The sequence below is a fragment of the Diadema setosum genome, chromosome 16, assembly GCF_964275005.1.
Source record: "Diadema setosum chromosome 16, eeDiaSeto1, whole genome shotgun sequence".
In the NCBI taxonomy this organism is placed as follows: Eukaryota; Metazoa; Echinodermata; class Echinoidea; order Diadematoida; family Diadematidae; genus Diadema; species Diadema setosum.
The window spans coordinates 37322744-37339753 of NC_092700.1; the positions used below are offsets into that span (position 1 = coordinate 37322744).

Here is a 17010-nt window from a genome sequence, read left to right on the forward strand (position 1 = left end):
TTGAGTGTGCAACAACCACACCCTATCCCACAGGTTACCACAGCCTATTAAAAAAAAAAAAAAAAAAAAAAAAAAAAGTTTACACACCACGCTACATTGGTGTCTCCCATCCTTGCTGATAGGATCCAATGAAGACCTGTGGTAGTACCATGGATTGGTGTTTGTTTGAGTCTTGATGAATAAATGTAAGAGTACAAAGAGGTTGCCCATTTAGTCCCTACCATAGGGAATATTGTTTGTTCTCACTCACTATGGTATAGAACACCTCTCTCTAATCATGTCCCAAGGTACTCAATTACAGGTCTTGCTCCATGCATGACCACACTTTGTCAAGCATAAATGGATATTTGATGTTAAAGAAACAGAACAACCATTATATACAAGCATCATCCTTTGGTCTGTGAAAGTTAGCTTTTCAGGGGCAAGCTTCTCTCTACACAGATGTGAGTCCTAAGAGAGACAGCCACATAAAGCCTGGAGAATCAGTGCAGCTTGCAAAGCAGCAACACAAGAAGTAATTGAATTCAATATATTCAAAAGATGAACTGTAAAACCAGAAATGTTCTCATGTATGAAACTTTTATGAATTTTGCAAGGAGCCAAGATTCACGATAGTAAAATGCAAATTAAAGCTTTTGTCTACACTATGCTTTGAATGAAAGTCATCACTTTGCCGCATGTCAAAAGAACATACTACGAAAAAGGCTGTTGGCTTCAATTTGCCAATGTTTCATGTTGCAAATGTTTCTAGTTTTACAGTGATTCAATCCTCTTCCATGCTACAAGCATGAGACAATCATACAACTATCTGCTCTTCATTTGGTCTTTTTTATCTTAAGAATGAATGCGATTAGTAAAATCCTATTCTGATAACTTTGAGAAACTGATGGTTTCCACAGTTTTACTTTGCATGATTCCAAAACCTTTACCAGTTGATATTACATGACTACTCCTAACAATTCTGTTCTTTAAGAAAAATGGCCAGAGTTACTCTTTCTTCAAATCTCATGTAATCTTTGTTTGATGCTGACTGCATTGGTGCCAAGCATCATACAACTTTATCCATGCATTACACTTTTATTTTCACAGGTGGATTTCAGATGACATTGCTGTGCAAATTCTGCTTTGATGGTGGTTTAAAGCTATGCTTCTTACAGAAGCCAAACAGATATTGTAAAATGAAAATTTTTGCAGTGTGGAAATTTTTACAATATCTCGCAACATGAAACTGGCACAAAAATAAAAGCACAGGAATATTTTGCCTAAAGATATATGATACCATAAAATGTTGATCCTGCGGAACTAAAAATACCAAAAATTTATCTTACCCAGATGAGTGTGAAAAATTACTCCAGCACAAATTTCCACTTTTACAATACTTCTGTATATACATATATTAGTAAGGACAAGATAGCTTCAAATATGATTAACAAGGCTAGTAAGCACTTGAAAATCTCCAGAATCTCCAGAAAATCTCCAGACTCTTATATGGTAAGAATGATTTTGGAAACAATAATGACAATTATTGGAAAACTAGCAGAACTGTTTAAGGTGGCCAAGCATATGATACCCAGTTCTAATAGCGAAGGAGTATTTTATCAAACCCGGGTATTGACCCTTTAATTTGAGATGTTACAGCACACATCCTCCTCTTACAAGGTTTGAACACATCTAATCCTTTGTATGTATCCAGCACTGGGTAGTCTACTGCAAGACTGATTTCACTAGAATCCCTGACTGGTACGATGCACATGGCTTATGATGAGTGGAAGAAACATTTCTAAGTATGCTGGGCGAGCAAATGGAACTCTGAGCACTAATGGAGGCATTTCTTTAGGGTTTTAAGCGGAATTTCACTTACTGCAAGAAATATTTCTTGGAGTGATGTAATAGGATGTTAAAGGGATGGTACAGTATTGGTGGAGATGAGAATTTGGCTTTTAACTTTTTGCGAGATAAAAGAAAACACTTGTGAAATAGTACAGAGCATACCATTTTAAGAGGAATTCAAAGTTTATTTGATGAAAATCAGGTTTGGAATGACTGAAACATCCAAAAACAAAGTAAAACAAAGTGATCACAATAAAGTGTGGGTCCCACACTTTATTAGAATTGCTCTTTTTTGGATATCTCAGCCAATTCAAAACCAATTTTCATCAAATAAACATTGAATTCCTCATAGAATTACATGCTCTTTCATATTTCAGAAGAGATTTCTCATTATCTCACGAAAAAATGTTAGAAACATGAAATTAGGTCTCAACCAAAACTATACGCTCCCTTTAAGAAACACTCTTTTGGCTTCATGCTTTATCTGCATACTTAAATCATTGCTAACACTGTCTCCTAAAAATCATATATTATTTTTTTTTTTTTTCAGCACTGATCATAAGGAAAAGACTGAATATAACAGTCAGCATAACAACCATTATCCTTGTAGTCCATAATATATTATGCTGACAAATGACTTTCTCTTCTGGATGCATGTATGTTATGCCCAAAATAAAATATGAACATACATTGACAGAATGGGGGAGTTGCTTTCAATGAGAGGCAAAGGATGAGTAAAAGATACGATGAATAATTCAAACAAATCAAGTTCAGACTATGTTCATTTATCCCCACCAGACATGTGATGAGATTGATACAGGAGGTATTACTGAGGAGTGCGTTTCAGATGCATTATTCTCCTCTTGTAAGGGGAAGCTTAAATGTAAATATGTGATAATATGGTGTTTGATATTACCTCATTCTGAAGAGCATTTGTTCTCCTGCCTAACACTCCAATAGGCTGGCTCCCTTTAGTCCCACCAGTACCGATGTGATTCTTTTCACGGGTCTGCAGACACACAAAAATGACAAAGAGAAACACAAAGATTCATTTAAATTCAAACATACAATCTGTGGAATTACAACCGCACATCTTGTGCAAATGTGTTTTAGTTTTCTCAGCTTTTGTTCTTTCACTGAAACCGGTTTTCTTTTATTCTTTGTTAGCTCACAAATCTCAGCTATGAATTTACTTTTGTGCATAAAACCATGAACATGGCTCATGCTCATGACCAAAATCTGTAAGAGAAACTGGAATCATATTCATAAACTTGATCATGGTAACTTCAGCATATCTTGTAAATTGTTTGTTCAGTTTTAACATTTTACAAGTGGACTTGTGGGCTAGTAGCACTGCTGAAACAGCATAGACATAGCCCCATGTAACACAAAAGTAATCAATGATACAAGTTTCAGGTCTCACGATACACTACACACGTACACGTGTAAACCACATGACATGTTACAGTGCAGAGAGAGTATGACACATAACACATTTTGAGAGGTTGCAATTATGGTATGAGCACGCAGCCCACAGTCTGCATACAGTGTACGTAGTGTGCTTTTGTGAATCTGCCATCATAATGATGTACATGTATCTCACATAGTCAGTTAAGGTCACATGTTTGGCTGAGGTGTGTGGCCTCATGACTTCCTCCTGTCGAACATCACAGTATGCATTCAAGGTTTCACAGTGCAGTAATAAAGCAATGCATACAAACAGCAGCAGAAATGTTGCTTATTAATGCACAAATTAACTTTCCTTTTTGTTTGTGTGTTGTGTATCATACCCTTTACACACAAATCAGAACTCTAATATACTATAGCCTTTTCAAGAAGCCAAAGTTGAAAAGTAAATACCTCTTCCAAAACATCCATTCTAAACAACACAGAGCTGAATGAAAAAGAGACAGAATTAATTTGCTCATCATCTGCTCTCTGTGACTAGTGTCTAAAAATAAACAGGAGCAGGTGCATGGTTGGCTATAAACAAGAGAGTTGAAACAAATTGACATGGCAGAAGAGACGGTGTTACAATCAATCCATCAATCTTGATCAACTTCAGATCAACATGCTGTGGTGCTTGTTCTCTGCTGAGTGAATGTAAACTAGTCATAGAGCAGACTGTGTGACACTTTGAATTAGTTTCAAGGCTTTGTTCAATTAGTCATTTATCTACACTAGTCACCAGACATGTCTGTACTTGCACATTTGGACATTGGTCACTATTTAAACAATATTTAGACATGTCATGTAAAGGAGGATGTATGACTGCCTCACATAGTTTGTATGTTGATCTGTACAAAACTTCTCAAATGACTACCTCTGATATCAATGTGATAGCAGTTGATGATTAACTACCTAAGATGTGGATATAGTGACTCTGTGATATTCCTCTTTGCTAAAAAATGAGAAATGTACTAAAAAGAGACAATAGAACAGCTCAATGAAAAAGTTCAGCCAGATCAAAATATCAGGTTAGATGCACTTATCACAGCCAGATTGGCAGGTGGTATAATATCTCATTGTTCTCCCAATGCCACTTTATAATGGCACCTTTAGTACTTTTATTGGTTATATTTAAGTTTGAGGTGACTTGAAGTGAGGATGGCTGTGAGATAAGGATTGTATGTATTTCACTTTCTGTGGTATGGTATAGATGTAGTTTGAAGCTTTCATTTGCACAGTAACAATGCAACAAGTAATGTTTTTCTTTAAATGCTTTACGAAACAAATTGGTGACGACTATTCTGTGAGAAAGGTGGCAATTTGTACATTACAGCTGTATTTTTAGTTACTGCATTAAAGTGAGCTTTACATTTAGCAGTAATTTAGGTGTGATGTCAGTGCTTCGAAGGCTCTACAGCCAAAGTACACTTGGAGTTCACATGGCCTTTGAACGCCCCTGTGCAGCTGAGAGCTGATGGTCATTTATGTTATGTGTGAGGATGTATTCAAGTCTATCGGACTGCTTTTTTTTTTTTCTTTTCTATGTTGTACCTAGCTTTCACTCATGGGTTTTAGGTTATTATCCTGTTTCTTGATAGCTTTTCACAATTTGGTTGTTAAAATGGTCAATATTTTCAAACAATGCTTTTTTCCTGCTTTATAGAATGGTCGTGGTCACAATGACATATTATTGATGAAAACACTCATGGAGGTCACTCCAGTCAACCAGTCAGTGTACAAGATATCATCCTGCTGGTCTACACCAGAGATGGTCTTAGGACTGGTTCCATGGGGGGCAAGCATTGTAGGACCTCTATACAACACATGTTGCACCATTCATACAATCATTTCTTATTGATTACAGCTAATCCATGGCACCTACAATTCTGACTTCATTGTATAGGCATTGTGGCTAGCTTGGCAAGTCAGTATTGATTGGGACTTGGCTTCTTTGGCTTCCACAACTTGTGCATGCTTGACAAAACCTATGGCCAAAAGCCAATGACAATTCACAAACAATTGAAAGCATTTCCTGGGAATTGTTGCAGTGCCTGAGGTTACTTACATTCTCTTGAATTCATACTCTTTATTCATGTCTAATATTCTCATGCCTTCTTCAGTTTTTCATATAATACAGGATACAATATACTTCAAGGAATGTGAATCAAGCAACCACAGTAAGATGTATACAGCAATATTCAAAGCCACATGTACTTAGCTGTAACAGGTACATCTATCAAGTTACAGATTATTGCAGAAATAAACTTAATTCACACCAATGCCACATACTTTTGCATTTTCTGAGGCTTTAAGTATGTCCTTGAGAGTACATGTACTACATAATGGTCTAAAAAGGAAACAAAGAACTCAGACATGACATAGGCCAGAATAAAGAAAGCTTCATTGTAATATGATATGAAGCTCAATGAGAAGACCTTCAAAATACTTTTTACTTCCTCTTACCAACATCACATCATCCCAAAGTAGAAGTATGGAAACATTGTAAGTCTAATGCTCTGCTACAATGCTACAAATATCAAAATGCATTCAATTTTCTTCAGATTTTCTTCATTTTTTTTTTAATCACAAAATGTTATAGTCAGGTTATCCAGGGATGGCCACACCGAAACTTTAAAAATTCATAACTCTTGAAAAGATTGTATGATTTTCCTCAAATTTTCACTGTGTTCTACTGATATTGCAGCATTCACTCAATCTATGTGTACTGTATAGTATGTTAAGGTTTCATGCCCCTTCAAGCACTCAAACCACATAAAAGAAAAGCCTTTCCTTGTTTTGTTTTGTTTTGTTTTGTTTTTTCACTGTTTAATATCTGAGGAAATGCTTGGAATCTGTTACTGAATTTTCATTGACATCTCATCATAGGTTTTTGTCCAGGTATCTTTGAGCCACTAATTAACACAAAGTGCTTTGACATCTGATGTAATTTTCAGTCAACTTTGGCTGCGTTTATCTATCTTGAGAGAGAGAATCACGTTTCAAAACACACTTGGAACGGTGTTTGCAGACGTGGTTTGAAACGCGATTCTAGGGGAGCCGAGTTTATCTAACCATCATACAATCGCGATTCGATTGGTGTCACTGCGCAGCTGCTTTGCGCTGTTTGACCCGGGAAGTAAAGGTCAACTGCACACCACCAAACATGCCTCTTCAGTCACACACAAATAATGGGCAGAGAGCACAACCGGAAACAGCTGGGATTTGACCTTGAGATACACACATTTTAAGCGTGTTTCAAAACGGCATTGCGTTTATCTACTCACAGAATGGCGATCGTGGTCTAAAGCGTGTTTCAAAACACCCTTTGAAAGGCATTTCAAAATGGCATTTCTAAACGCGTTTGAAAACACGGTTGTGTTTATCTAACCCCTGAAAATGCCTCAAATGCGTTTAGGATCGTGATTCTGCCTCAGAAATTTTTTAGATAAACGCAGCCTACAACAACCAGGGAAGACTCACAAAAGAGGCTTCTATTTTTGACCTGATGGAACTAATTATAGAGAGCAAAAGGGATCAGAAACTAAAAGTTGGCACTAAATTTAACTCACAAAGATAATGAAAATAGATCTTGTGCGTCAAAGCAATGAGACTTTAGGGATGATCAACTTTCAGACAACAGAAATGCATGGTCTGGTTCTATCCATTGATTACAGTCCCTGGTGAGATGCTCATATCTAACAGTGTGTCTGAGAAGATGTCTTCATTATGGTATGGCTGCTTACACTATTGATAGATACTCTTCCCTTGGGTTACTTGATCTTCCTTCTCCTCCCTGACTCACCAGAAAGTCTCCTGTCATGGATTGATTCATAGGAGTAACTCATGCCAAGCTTAGTCGGAAAGAGCTGCTTCATGGATTATCTCCCCAAGGTTCAAAGTTCAAGCGGTGGGGGGGGGGGGGGGGGCGGTGGGGGGGGGGAACAAGAAAGAGGGGGGAAATAGCCCTGGAGAAAGAGTAAACCAAGTTACATCTACATCTTCACAAGATCCAGTTTGGAGGAAAGAATCACTAACACACAAGACAGGTTTGTAACCATAGAACTGATATGTATAATAATTGCTATTTCAAAGGAAATGAAACAAAAATGCTCTCCGAGCTCTGAAACTTTTTACATGAGGAAATCACAAGATTGTCCAATCAAGCTCCCACATCCATCTCCTTTACCAGATTAAATGAGAGGTATTCAGACTGATAATTCATACCTGAAGCTGAGACAATTTAGTCCTACATGTAATTCCCTGTGATATAATGGGAAGGACAGTTAACACCAGGACTGAACAATAAATACCAAGAAAGAGCAGTTAACACCAGTTGCTAACAGTGAACACCAGGAGTTAACACTCAACACCAGTTGCTAGCAGTTAACACCGGGAGCCAACAGTCAGCGCCAGTCCTTAACAGTTAACACCTGGAAATAACAGTCAATACCAGGAGAAGTTAAAATTTGACATCAAGAGTGAACAGTCAACACCAGTCAACACCAGGAGTGAAGAAGAATACAAAGTTTGACCTGCCAGGCTATGCCATTAACCATCAACACATGCAGGGAATAACCCCATGTCAACACTGGTAAAGTCTCCACCTTTAAATATTATTAGGCAAAGTTTAATCCTCTGTATCAACGAAAGATGTAAAGCCGATCTTTGATGTGGACAGTTTTAATCATATGAGCCCAAACTGCTGAGGTTTGTGCCTGGACTTTCAAATAGAATTATGTAATGCTTCTTTGTCTCAATAGCAGCCAACCACATTGGTGTAGTGACTCACTGCTTTCTTTCCTCCATAGAGTCTTTCTTGGAAGAGAGAAATGTTACTGAACTCTCCCCATCCTCATGTTACTCTCAATGTCTATATCCACAGTCTGAGGGTGAAAAGGCCAACAGTGTGAAGTTGAAAGTAAATACAAGCATTCAGCCCTAGGCAGAAAACATACAAAGACATTGAGAGTGTGAGATGCTTGCACACTACCTCATGATTAAACAACAAGTGAGTTCCAAGAGGCGTGTAAACAGGCCATGCAAATACCAGCAAAGCATTACATTCAATGTTCACTTCTATATACCAAGGTCTAGAAGCCATTGAGAATAGCATCCATCACAGAACTACTGTATGTACACTGTCCTCTCGTAGTGGTTTAATTCATACCAAGACAAAGTATTCTGGTCAATCCTCACACATGCAGTTATCTCACCTTCATTCTTTCATGTACAATGTAGGCCGACAATGTGTAGCATAGTGTTGTCTGGTGAACATTTTCTTTCAATTGTCTCGTCTATTTTGCAGAGTTCCTTTCCGCTTGCTTATCTCTCATATTGTATAAAAATCGTGCCACTTAACCCATTAAGGATGAGTCCCGAGTATACTCGGGCACGTGTCTATGGGAAATGCATGTTGTAGCAAAATCAGCACGTCTTCAATGGGTTAAGCTCATTACCTCTGTGTCATGAATACACACATTTTTTGTACATGTCATGATGTAAGATCTGTAGTATTCTATCCACCTGATATTGCAATCAATAGCCCATGAGATGTGCATTACACAGGATGACTTTTAATAATTGTCCATCTGTCTCTATGACATCCATCAAATGGGGATCTTACCGCAATTGAGTTATCATTTTCACATACAGTGTATCTTGCCCATTCCTGATCAATTCTTTTTTTTTTCTACATTGTACTTTGTCTTTTCTCTTACAAGGCCCATCACTATCTGATACATGAATTCCTTCTTTTTAAAGGGTGTGTACAGTTCTGGTCGGGGTGAGGATTTAGCTTTTAACGTTTCGCAAGATATTCAGAAACCACTCTATGAGATGTCAAAGAGCATACAAGGGGTATCAAAAGTTTATTTGATGAAAATCGGTTTTGAAATGTCTAGAATATCCATAAATAAGGTGAAACAAAGAGATCCTAATAAAGTTGGGGCATGTCGTCTTTTATCATTATCACTTTTGGGGATATCTCAGCCATTTGAAAACCAATTTTCATCAAAGAAACATTGAATCCATCTTAAAATCACATGCTCCTTCATATTTCATAAGAGGTTTTATCATTATCTCACTTAGGAATGTTCAAAACATGAATCCCCACCTCAACCACTACTGTACAGTCCCTTTAACTTCTAAAAGAATATATCCCAGTCTCTCCTCAATATGAAATGCACAAAAATGTATCTCCTTAATTTTCTTTCTATATGTGTTTCTTGTCTCTCCAGTGTCATTTGACTTTTGTTAGTTTTCAGCTCTTTTTCTCTTCTCCAATGTTAGGTTTGAAATATTTTAGACATGCCTCCTTTCTCATTAGTCACTTTAAATTAGTTCTCAGCAATTGCTAAGCCAGTGAAGAGTTCCACACAATTAATTGCTTTAACCCACTGAAGACTAGAGTTTCAGTATAATTTGGCAGGTGTCAATGGGAAATGTGTGTTGTAGCAAAATCAGCCCATCCTCGATGGGTTAGAAGACAGTCTTCTATCTTTGGATACAAGCCCAGCAGCACTGTGTAAGGTGTTACTAGAGACCTGTTTGCTTTCTTTGTCTCACGCTGACATGCTAATTGCCTCACACACATCCCTTCCTCCTTCTAATGAAATGTGTTCACACTGTGTATGGTCACTATTCTAACCCAGTTTGTCAATACCTTGTAAAGATACAGAGTGACAGATACCAAAACTTCTGACAAGAAATTCACATCAGACATCATGGACAGAAATCAAAACATGAAAAATCATCTCAATTCATAACAAAAAGACTGAGAATGCTGATAGCCATTAAGCTGAGACCAGTGGAGAATAGAGATGTTACGTCAGCACCTTGGACCCATACTTGTTATGGCAACCGCGCCTTCAGCATTATCGCACCATACTCTGGAACAACTTACCCATCCACATCCGCGAAGCTCCTACAGTAGACTCTTTCAAAAATTTACTCAAAACCCATCTGTTCACTCCTGATCTGTAATTTGTATTAATTTGCATATGTCCATTCCTTAAGTTATAATTTACAATGTGTGTAATATGTATCATTTTGGTTTCATCTTACTACATGTATTTACTTCATGATCTAATTTCTCCTTTTTAATTCTTTTCTATTAGAAGATGCTTAGTGCTTAGAAATTTTAGTAATAAGCACTTTATAAATGCTATTTATTATTATATCCCTCATGTAAAGCTTCTTGCCATAGGATTGTACAGAGCACGAACATGGTGTAGTTTTACTAGCTAGCTACGAGCAACTGGATGCGGTGCAATTGGTTACTAGCCAGCGTGATATAGTACTTTTGGGAATCCAGGATCTGCACCCAATCGTGATCGTGTGATCGATATCTACATTTCTCACTTAAGAATGTACGCAGTGCGCGTAGTAGCGATACTTTTGAGCGACAGTCCTGCTGTGGCTTTATAGCTACGTGTAGCTAGCGCTAGCAGCGTTGTGCGCGACAGCATTACAGAAATCTGTGGTACGATGGCGTGTGTAAATGCATTCAGCAAAGTGACTGCTTCAAGTAACGAAGGAATGATCGCAGGAGGACACCATATCACGTACGAATCAGGAATAAACTAAAACCGATTTTGAAGATGATCTGGGTAACGAAGCCGCTTTAGGCCTACTTCTAACGTAGTCCTGGACCTCCTCGATCTTTCGGAGTTTTGCACGCTGGCCTGTAGAGTACCTAGCTCGTGTGTAGGAATCAACAACAGCGCACGGTGTCGTTCGCTACGCGCTGCACGCACTGCTGCTGCACTGCTACGGCCTATAACGTTAGATTTATCGTTCAGGAAACCTGCACACTTTTCCAAAAGGGAGCCGCCGTTACTCTAGTAAAATGCTCGAGAGGGATATAAAACAAATATCGACTGCTTTCTTTCGGGCCATGGTAAAACTATTTGACCTCGGTGATTTCTCAACAGGACGTGCCATGTCCCTCGACTTCGTCTCGGGACATAGCACTGTTGAGAAATCACCTCGGTGCAAATAGTTTTACCATCTCCCTCAGCAGCAGTCAATATTTGTATATTATTACTGTCATCTAGGACTATAAGTCTTTATCTTCATCTATCAACCCAGAAGCAACAAAGTCGATTGGAATACAATGCACCTTCTGTACCTCCTGGAGCTAAGGCTGGTCACACTGCAGTAGACTGCATATTGCCAACTTAAGTTTTCATACCCCATGCCTCCTGCCACACCTGAAATGTTGATGTAGGATACAAGTGTAGTTACTGCAGATATTATGAATGTGGCAAGTCACTGAGTGGTTGTGCTTCAGCCTCTGAAGTGTCTTCATAAATTCTGAATTAGAGTCCTCTTCAACCCCCTTGTCTTATAAAATGAAAAGGTCTTTATTCATATCTAACCAAACATTACTTTGCAGTAGATTTAGCTTTCTGGTCCAAAAACATATCTTTTTAAGTCTATAAACCTTGTCATGTTTCCCTGGCGATTTAAGCAGCATGGCCATCTCAAAAGCTATTTCGTAACCCAGCAATCCCTTCACTACACACCTTGATGCCTTGAGAATCATACTGACTGATGCCATATCACTGAACTTTGGTCCACTGACCATTATACACCTGTCTGATGACCATCTCTTCCAATGAACCTCTTATCAGAATCTTGACATCAATTTTTTTAATGGGAGGCTGAGAAACCTATGATCAAGTGCCACTTAAGTCAGATACTGACAAGACTTCAAATAAGCTTCTTGACATGAACGCCACAGTAGAATGCACTATGTGTGTATGGAGGTGAGGGTAACTGAAGTTAATCGGTTTTGTCATTAACAAATCATGTTATTAATGATGGGACCATTATCAAATTTCTCACCCAGATGAAAAATAACTGCTTCAAGACAAACAAAAATCTTCATTAAAGAAATGCATGGAGGTTCATTTGTTTGTGTATTTATTATTTGTGCTCTTAAATAAAAGGGAAAAACATAAATACAAAATGAACTAGACTCGGAATTTGTCAAGACTGACAAATTAGGTGATCCGATTTTTTTTTTTTTTTATCAATGATTCGAGTCCTGATCGCAATAGGCATGACCATATAGGTTTCATCTGTGTTTAGAGACATTGGCCGTGTGATATTTGGATTCTCATTTACAAAAGAGAGTCAGGTCTACCATCTTTGGTACCAAATTCGGTATAAACCAGGGAGGTACCTCCCTGGTATAAACTATAACGAAGATACAGAATGAAGTACATTTGACCATTGACCCAACTTTGCACAGCCAAGATGGCATCTGAGCAAAAAGTGGTTATTTTGTGAAATGATTCTTGTAACATGGTCTTTGCGTGTGCAAAATATTGGAAAGATAGGACATGTATTCACCAAGATACAGGTTGAAACATTTATGACCTTTGACCCTAATTTACATACCCAAGATGGTGTCTGATCAAGTAGTTGTTATTTTATGAAATAATGTACGTGACATAAACTAAACATGTGCAAAATATGGGGGTGATAGGGGCTGTTTTTCTAGAGTTATTGCAAAGAAAGTTGCAGAAAGAAAGAAATATCTCAATACATCGAAGATAAGTTTGATTTCAACCAAGTTTTTTGACGTGATCTCGGCGTCGTATGAAAAGATGGAGCGAATACCGACGATAGCCCAAAGTCTCAGCTACAACATATTAAAATCTGGGAGAAATTCACCGAGGAGTAAGTGAGCTAGTGCTCGATAAAGACCGTCATGTCAATTTTCATTTCCAGAAAAATTCCCTCCCATAGAGATAACACGTAAACTGGTTAAATTTGACAAGGTTACATTATATCCATTTTCACGAGGTGAAGACATCATCCGATTAAAATTTTGATGAACAAAACTTAAAGAGTATTAAATTGGCTACAACATACTAAAATCTGGAAGAAATTCACCGAAGGGTAAGTGAGCTAGTCGTCGATAAAGACAATCATGTCAATTTTCACATCTAGAAAAATTCCCTCCCATACAGATAACACGTCATAACGAAGATACAGGAAGAAGTACATATGACCTTTGACCCCACTTTGCACAGCCAAGATGGCATCTGAGCAAAAAGTGGTTATTTTGTGAAATGATCCTTGTAACATGGTCTTTACGTGTGCAAAATATGGTAAAGATAGGACATGTATTCACCAAGATACAGGATGAAACATTTATGACCTTTGACCCTAATTTACATACCCAAGATGGTGTCCGATCAAGAAGTTGTTATTTTATGAAATAATGTACGTGACATGAACTAAACATGTGCAAAATATGGGATTGATAACCATTGTTGTTCTTCATCTATTGCACAGAATGTAGTAGAAAGAAAGAAAAATAAAGAAAAAATTATGTTATTTTATAGAAATTTGAAGGAGAAGCATTAAAAAATCAGAAAAAGATAAAGTTAGGAAGGGAGATTAAGACTAAATAAAGAAAAAGAAGAAAAAAGAGTTTGGAAAAAAAAATAAAAAAATATTGGCAAGGGTGAGGCTCGAACCAGGGACCTTAGGATTACGAGTCGGATGCGCTATGCAATGACCTATTTCATGCTCCATAGGCCCTGTGTATTAAGCAAAATGACGCTGCATCGAAGCCACGTGCCATTTTCAACCAAGTTTTTCGACGTGATGCCGGCCTCGTATGAAAAAATGAAGGGCACATTTACGATAGCCCAAAGTCTCAGCTACAACATACTAAAATCTGGGAAAAATTCACCGAAGCATAAGTGAGCTAATGCTCGAAAAAGATAGTCATGTCAATTTTCACTGCCAGAAAAACTGCTCTCCCATAGAGATAACACGTAAACTGGTCAAATTTGACAAGATTACTTTTAATCCATTTTTACGAGGTGATGCCGCCATCCAATCAAAATGTTGTTAATACATTAATGAAAGAACATTTAATAAGCTACAACATACTGAAATCTGAGTGAAAATTGGCAGAGGATAAGTGAGATACGCCCAAGTAAACTTGAAAATTGATGACGTCATTTTGAAAATTTACTTTTTTTACTTTATTAAGAAATTTGATATCTTTTAATCACTTTTTCAGCATCGCCAACCCATAAACTGACATGTACAACTCATCAGCTTTCAGAATATGTAAAGAAAATGGGGGGTCACCGTCCATCCTGACGAGTAAAATCGGATTTAAAATTGGCGGTTTTTGGGCATTGTTGTACTGTATATCGCCATTGACGCGCGCGCGGAATTTCAACTTTGACAGTCCCGTATGACGTCATATTGAGTCGGATTGACTTGAAACTTGCTAGAAATGTTCCTTGACTTTTCAGACATCCGATAAATGTAAAAAATCGGGAAATTTCTGTTGCATATGAGCTGTACGTGCGTATATGTGCGCGCGCGTACGCGTCCGTCCAATTTTTTCAATTTTTCAAAAAATGCTGCAAATGATCTGAAACGTGTGCAAAAAAAATTTGAGCTCGATTTGAGCATACAAATATTTCAACGCGCGCGTACGCGCACGTTTTAAGAGAAAATATGAATTTTGAGAATATGAGTATAATGCGCATAACTTGAAATATATGTGACGTAAATTTCATTGAAAAACTCTATTCCATTAGTGAGATATGATTGAGAATGTGTTTTCATATAATGACGTCACAGTGACGTCACGGTCGACTGATCACTATTATACATTAGATCTGTCGTCTTTGGGACATGATACATATATGGTATCATTTTGAAATTGATAGGAAGAGGACTTTCTGAGCTAACCTCTACACAAATTTTGTCCAGAAATAAAGAAGAAGAAGAAGAAGAACCAACAAAGAATCCGTACAGATACAGAAGGTGATCCGAGAGGATTCTCGGATCACCTAAAAATAAAAAGAGAATAGGAACTGATAAAATTCATATCAATACATTCATACCGATAGTGAACAAATTTTGCCTTACTGATCTGTATTTCAGTATGACACATGGTATTGAGGAAACAATCTGATATGGTACAAACCTGGAGCATGCATCGGAAAGGAAGGGCAGACATCTGGGAGAGTCCAATCCACACAGGTATTTATCAACATTTCATAGTGCACATAATAACCTTATCCATCCTGAGAGATACCATGAAAATCAGCTGGAGGGAGATTGCCTGCTATACATGAAGTCCTGATAACATACATTAAAGGTCCAGCTAATGAATAGTCCACATAAATCCCTTGCTCAGTCAGCATTAAGGGATTAGGAGCTCTTAGTAAAACCTACCAGTCTTCACCCCACACCCATGAATGCTTTTACATTCTCTGACAAACAATAAAAAGATCAACTCTTTGTTTGCGCTACATGTTCCATAGTACACAAACACTTTGCTGGTCTTACTGAGAACTGTTGTTAGATGGGGGGAGACAATGTTTCTACAGCAACAGGAGACAAAAGGAAGATGCTGAGGTGGTATTTGTCCTCCTAATCATATTGTGCCAAACAATGAGGGGTGTCTCATTATCACCTTCTGTCCACTGGGCTGTGTCCACAAGACACTCAGGGCAGTGAACATCAATGAGGCATGAATAATTCATCTTGTGTGTGGAAATGAAGGAAGCAATTGTTTTCCACTGCACTTATTGAGCTTCTACTCCAGCTGCTGTATGATGAAAGGTGTGATGGAAGTCAACCTGTGGACACCTGTACAATGTACAGCACACAAGGTTACAGAGCTACCAAGTCTCACGCATTCTGCGTGAGACTCGAGCATTTAGGGTATGTCTCACGATCTCACACAAGGTACCCATTTTTCTCACGCATCGGGTGAAGTCTGCAACTTAGGCCAAAAATAAGGAGCATAGCTCTAAGGATTAAACTTATAGTTGCAACTGAAGATACATTTCCCTTTTGTCTTTCAAAACAAGTAAAAAAATAGTCACTTAAGTATGCACCAGATTGCATCATTAAGAGCTAATAACTAATAAAGCTCCCTCGTTCGCGCGCGCATAGCGAGTGCCGAGCCGAGTCATGAAAATCTCACTCATAAAAATTTTTTGAACTTGGCATACAGTCAGGAGATGGTAACACTAAGACTAGGGAGGTGGGAAACTTTCCTGCTAAGACGTCTTCCCTGGGCAAAATATCACAAGCTTCATTAACCCATAAAATCTCTGAAAGACTGAATGGGACTGAATGGTTTGCATTGTCATCTTTACAAAAGGTCATATGAGAGGAGAAGACACTTGTTATGCTGAGGCATTATTACAACCTGGCTGTACTGAGAATGACTCCCTATATGTAAAGTAACAAAACCTATCAATTATTGTTAGGCTATTATCACAGAATAATGCATTAAGATTTTCATAGAGTGCTACTATGATATGTGGCAGGATGTAGCAATGGGCTTGTTGGGGTACTGGTGTTTATTCACACTGGTTCAGAGTTTAGGATTATGTGCTCAATACTAAAGACTGTCAATAAAAGTAAAATAATGCTCGAGAATACGTTTGCAACTTTATCATGGATGTTATTGTACATGAGGTCAGCACATTTGATCACAGGAATACCTTGAAAGCTACAGATAAAAAAATGACACACTTAGCACTTCTTGAATTTCACTACATCAGTATTTTCTGATAAAGTCCTGTGATATTAAAGAGAATCATAATGCATCATGTGATAACTTGTGCTTCTGACAGATAATCAACACATTAGTAACATTTTTTTTTTTTTTTTTTTTTTTTTTTTACTGTGGTTCAAAAATAAGGCTTTGAAAAGTAATCAGAATATGGT

At 37.8% G+C, this 17010-nt stretch overlaps 1 protein-coding gene across 4 annotated transcripts in view; it reads right to left on the reverse strand.

Annotated features, from left to right (window-relative positions):
* The window catches only part of LOC140239459 (dual specificity tyrosine-phosphorylation-regulated kinase 4-like), a 102810-nt gene that overhangs the window by 13026 nt on the left and 72774 nt on the right, over window positions 1-17010 (reverse strand). For 3 of the 4 annotated variants that reach the window (XM_072319295.1, XM_072319294.1, XM_072319296.1), the window contains one exon: window positions 2747-2839. In XM_072319295.1, coding sequence (XP_072175396.1) covers window positions 2747-2839 — 93 coding nt within the window. Of the gene's footprint in view, window positions 1-87; window positions 101-2746; window positions 2840-17010 lie in introns of those variants that run through there. The other variant, XM_072319297.1, reaches the window with a different exon arrangement.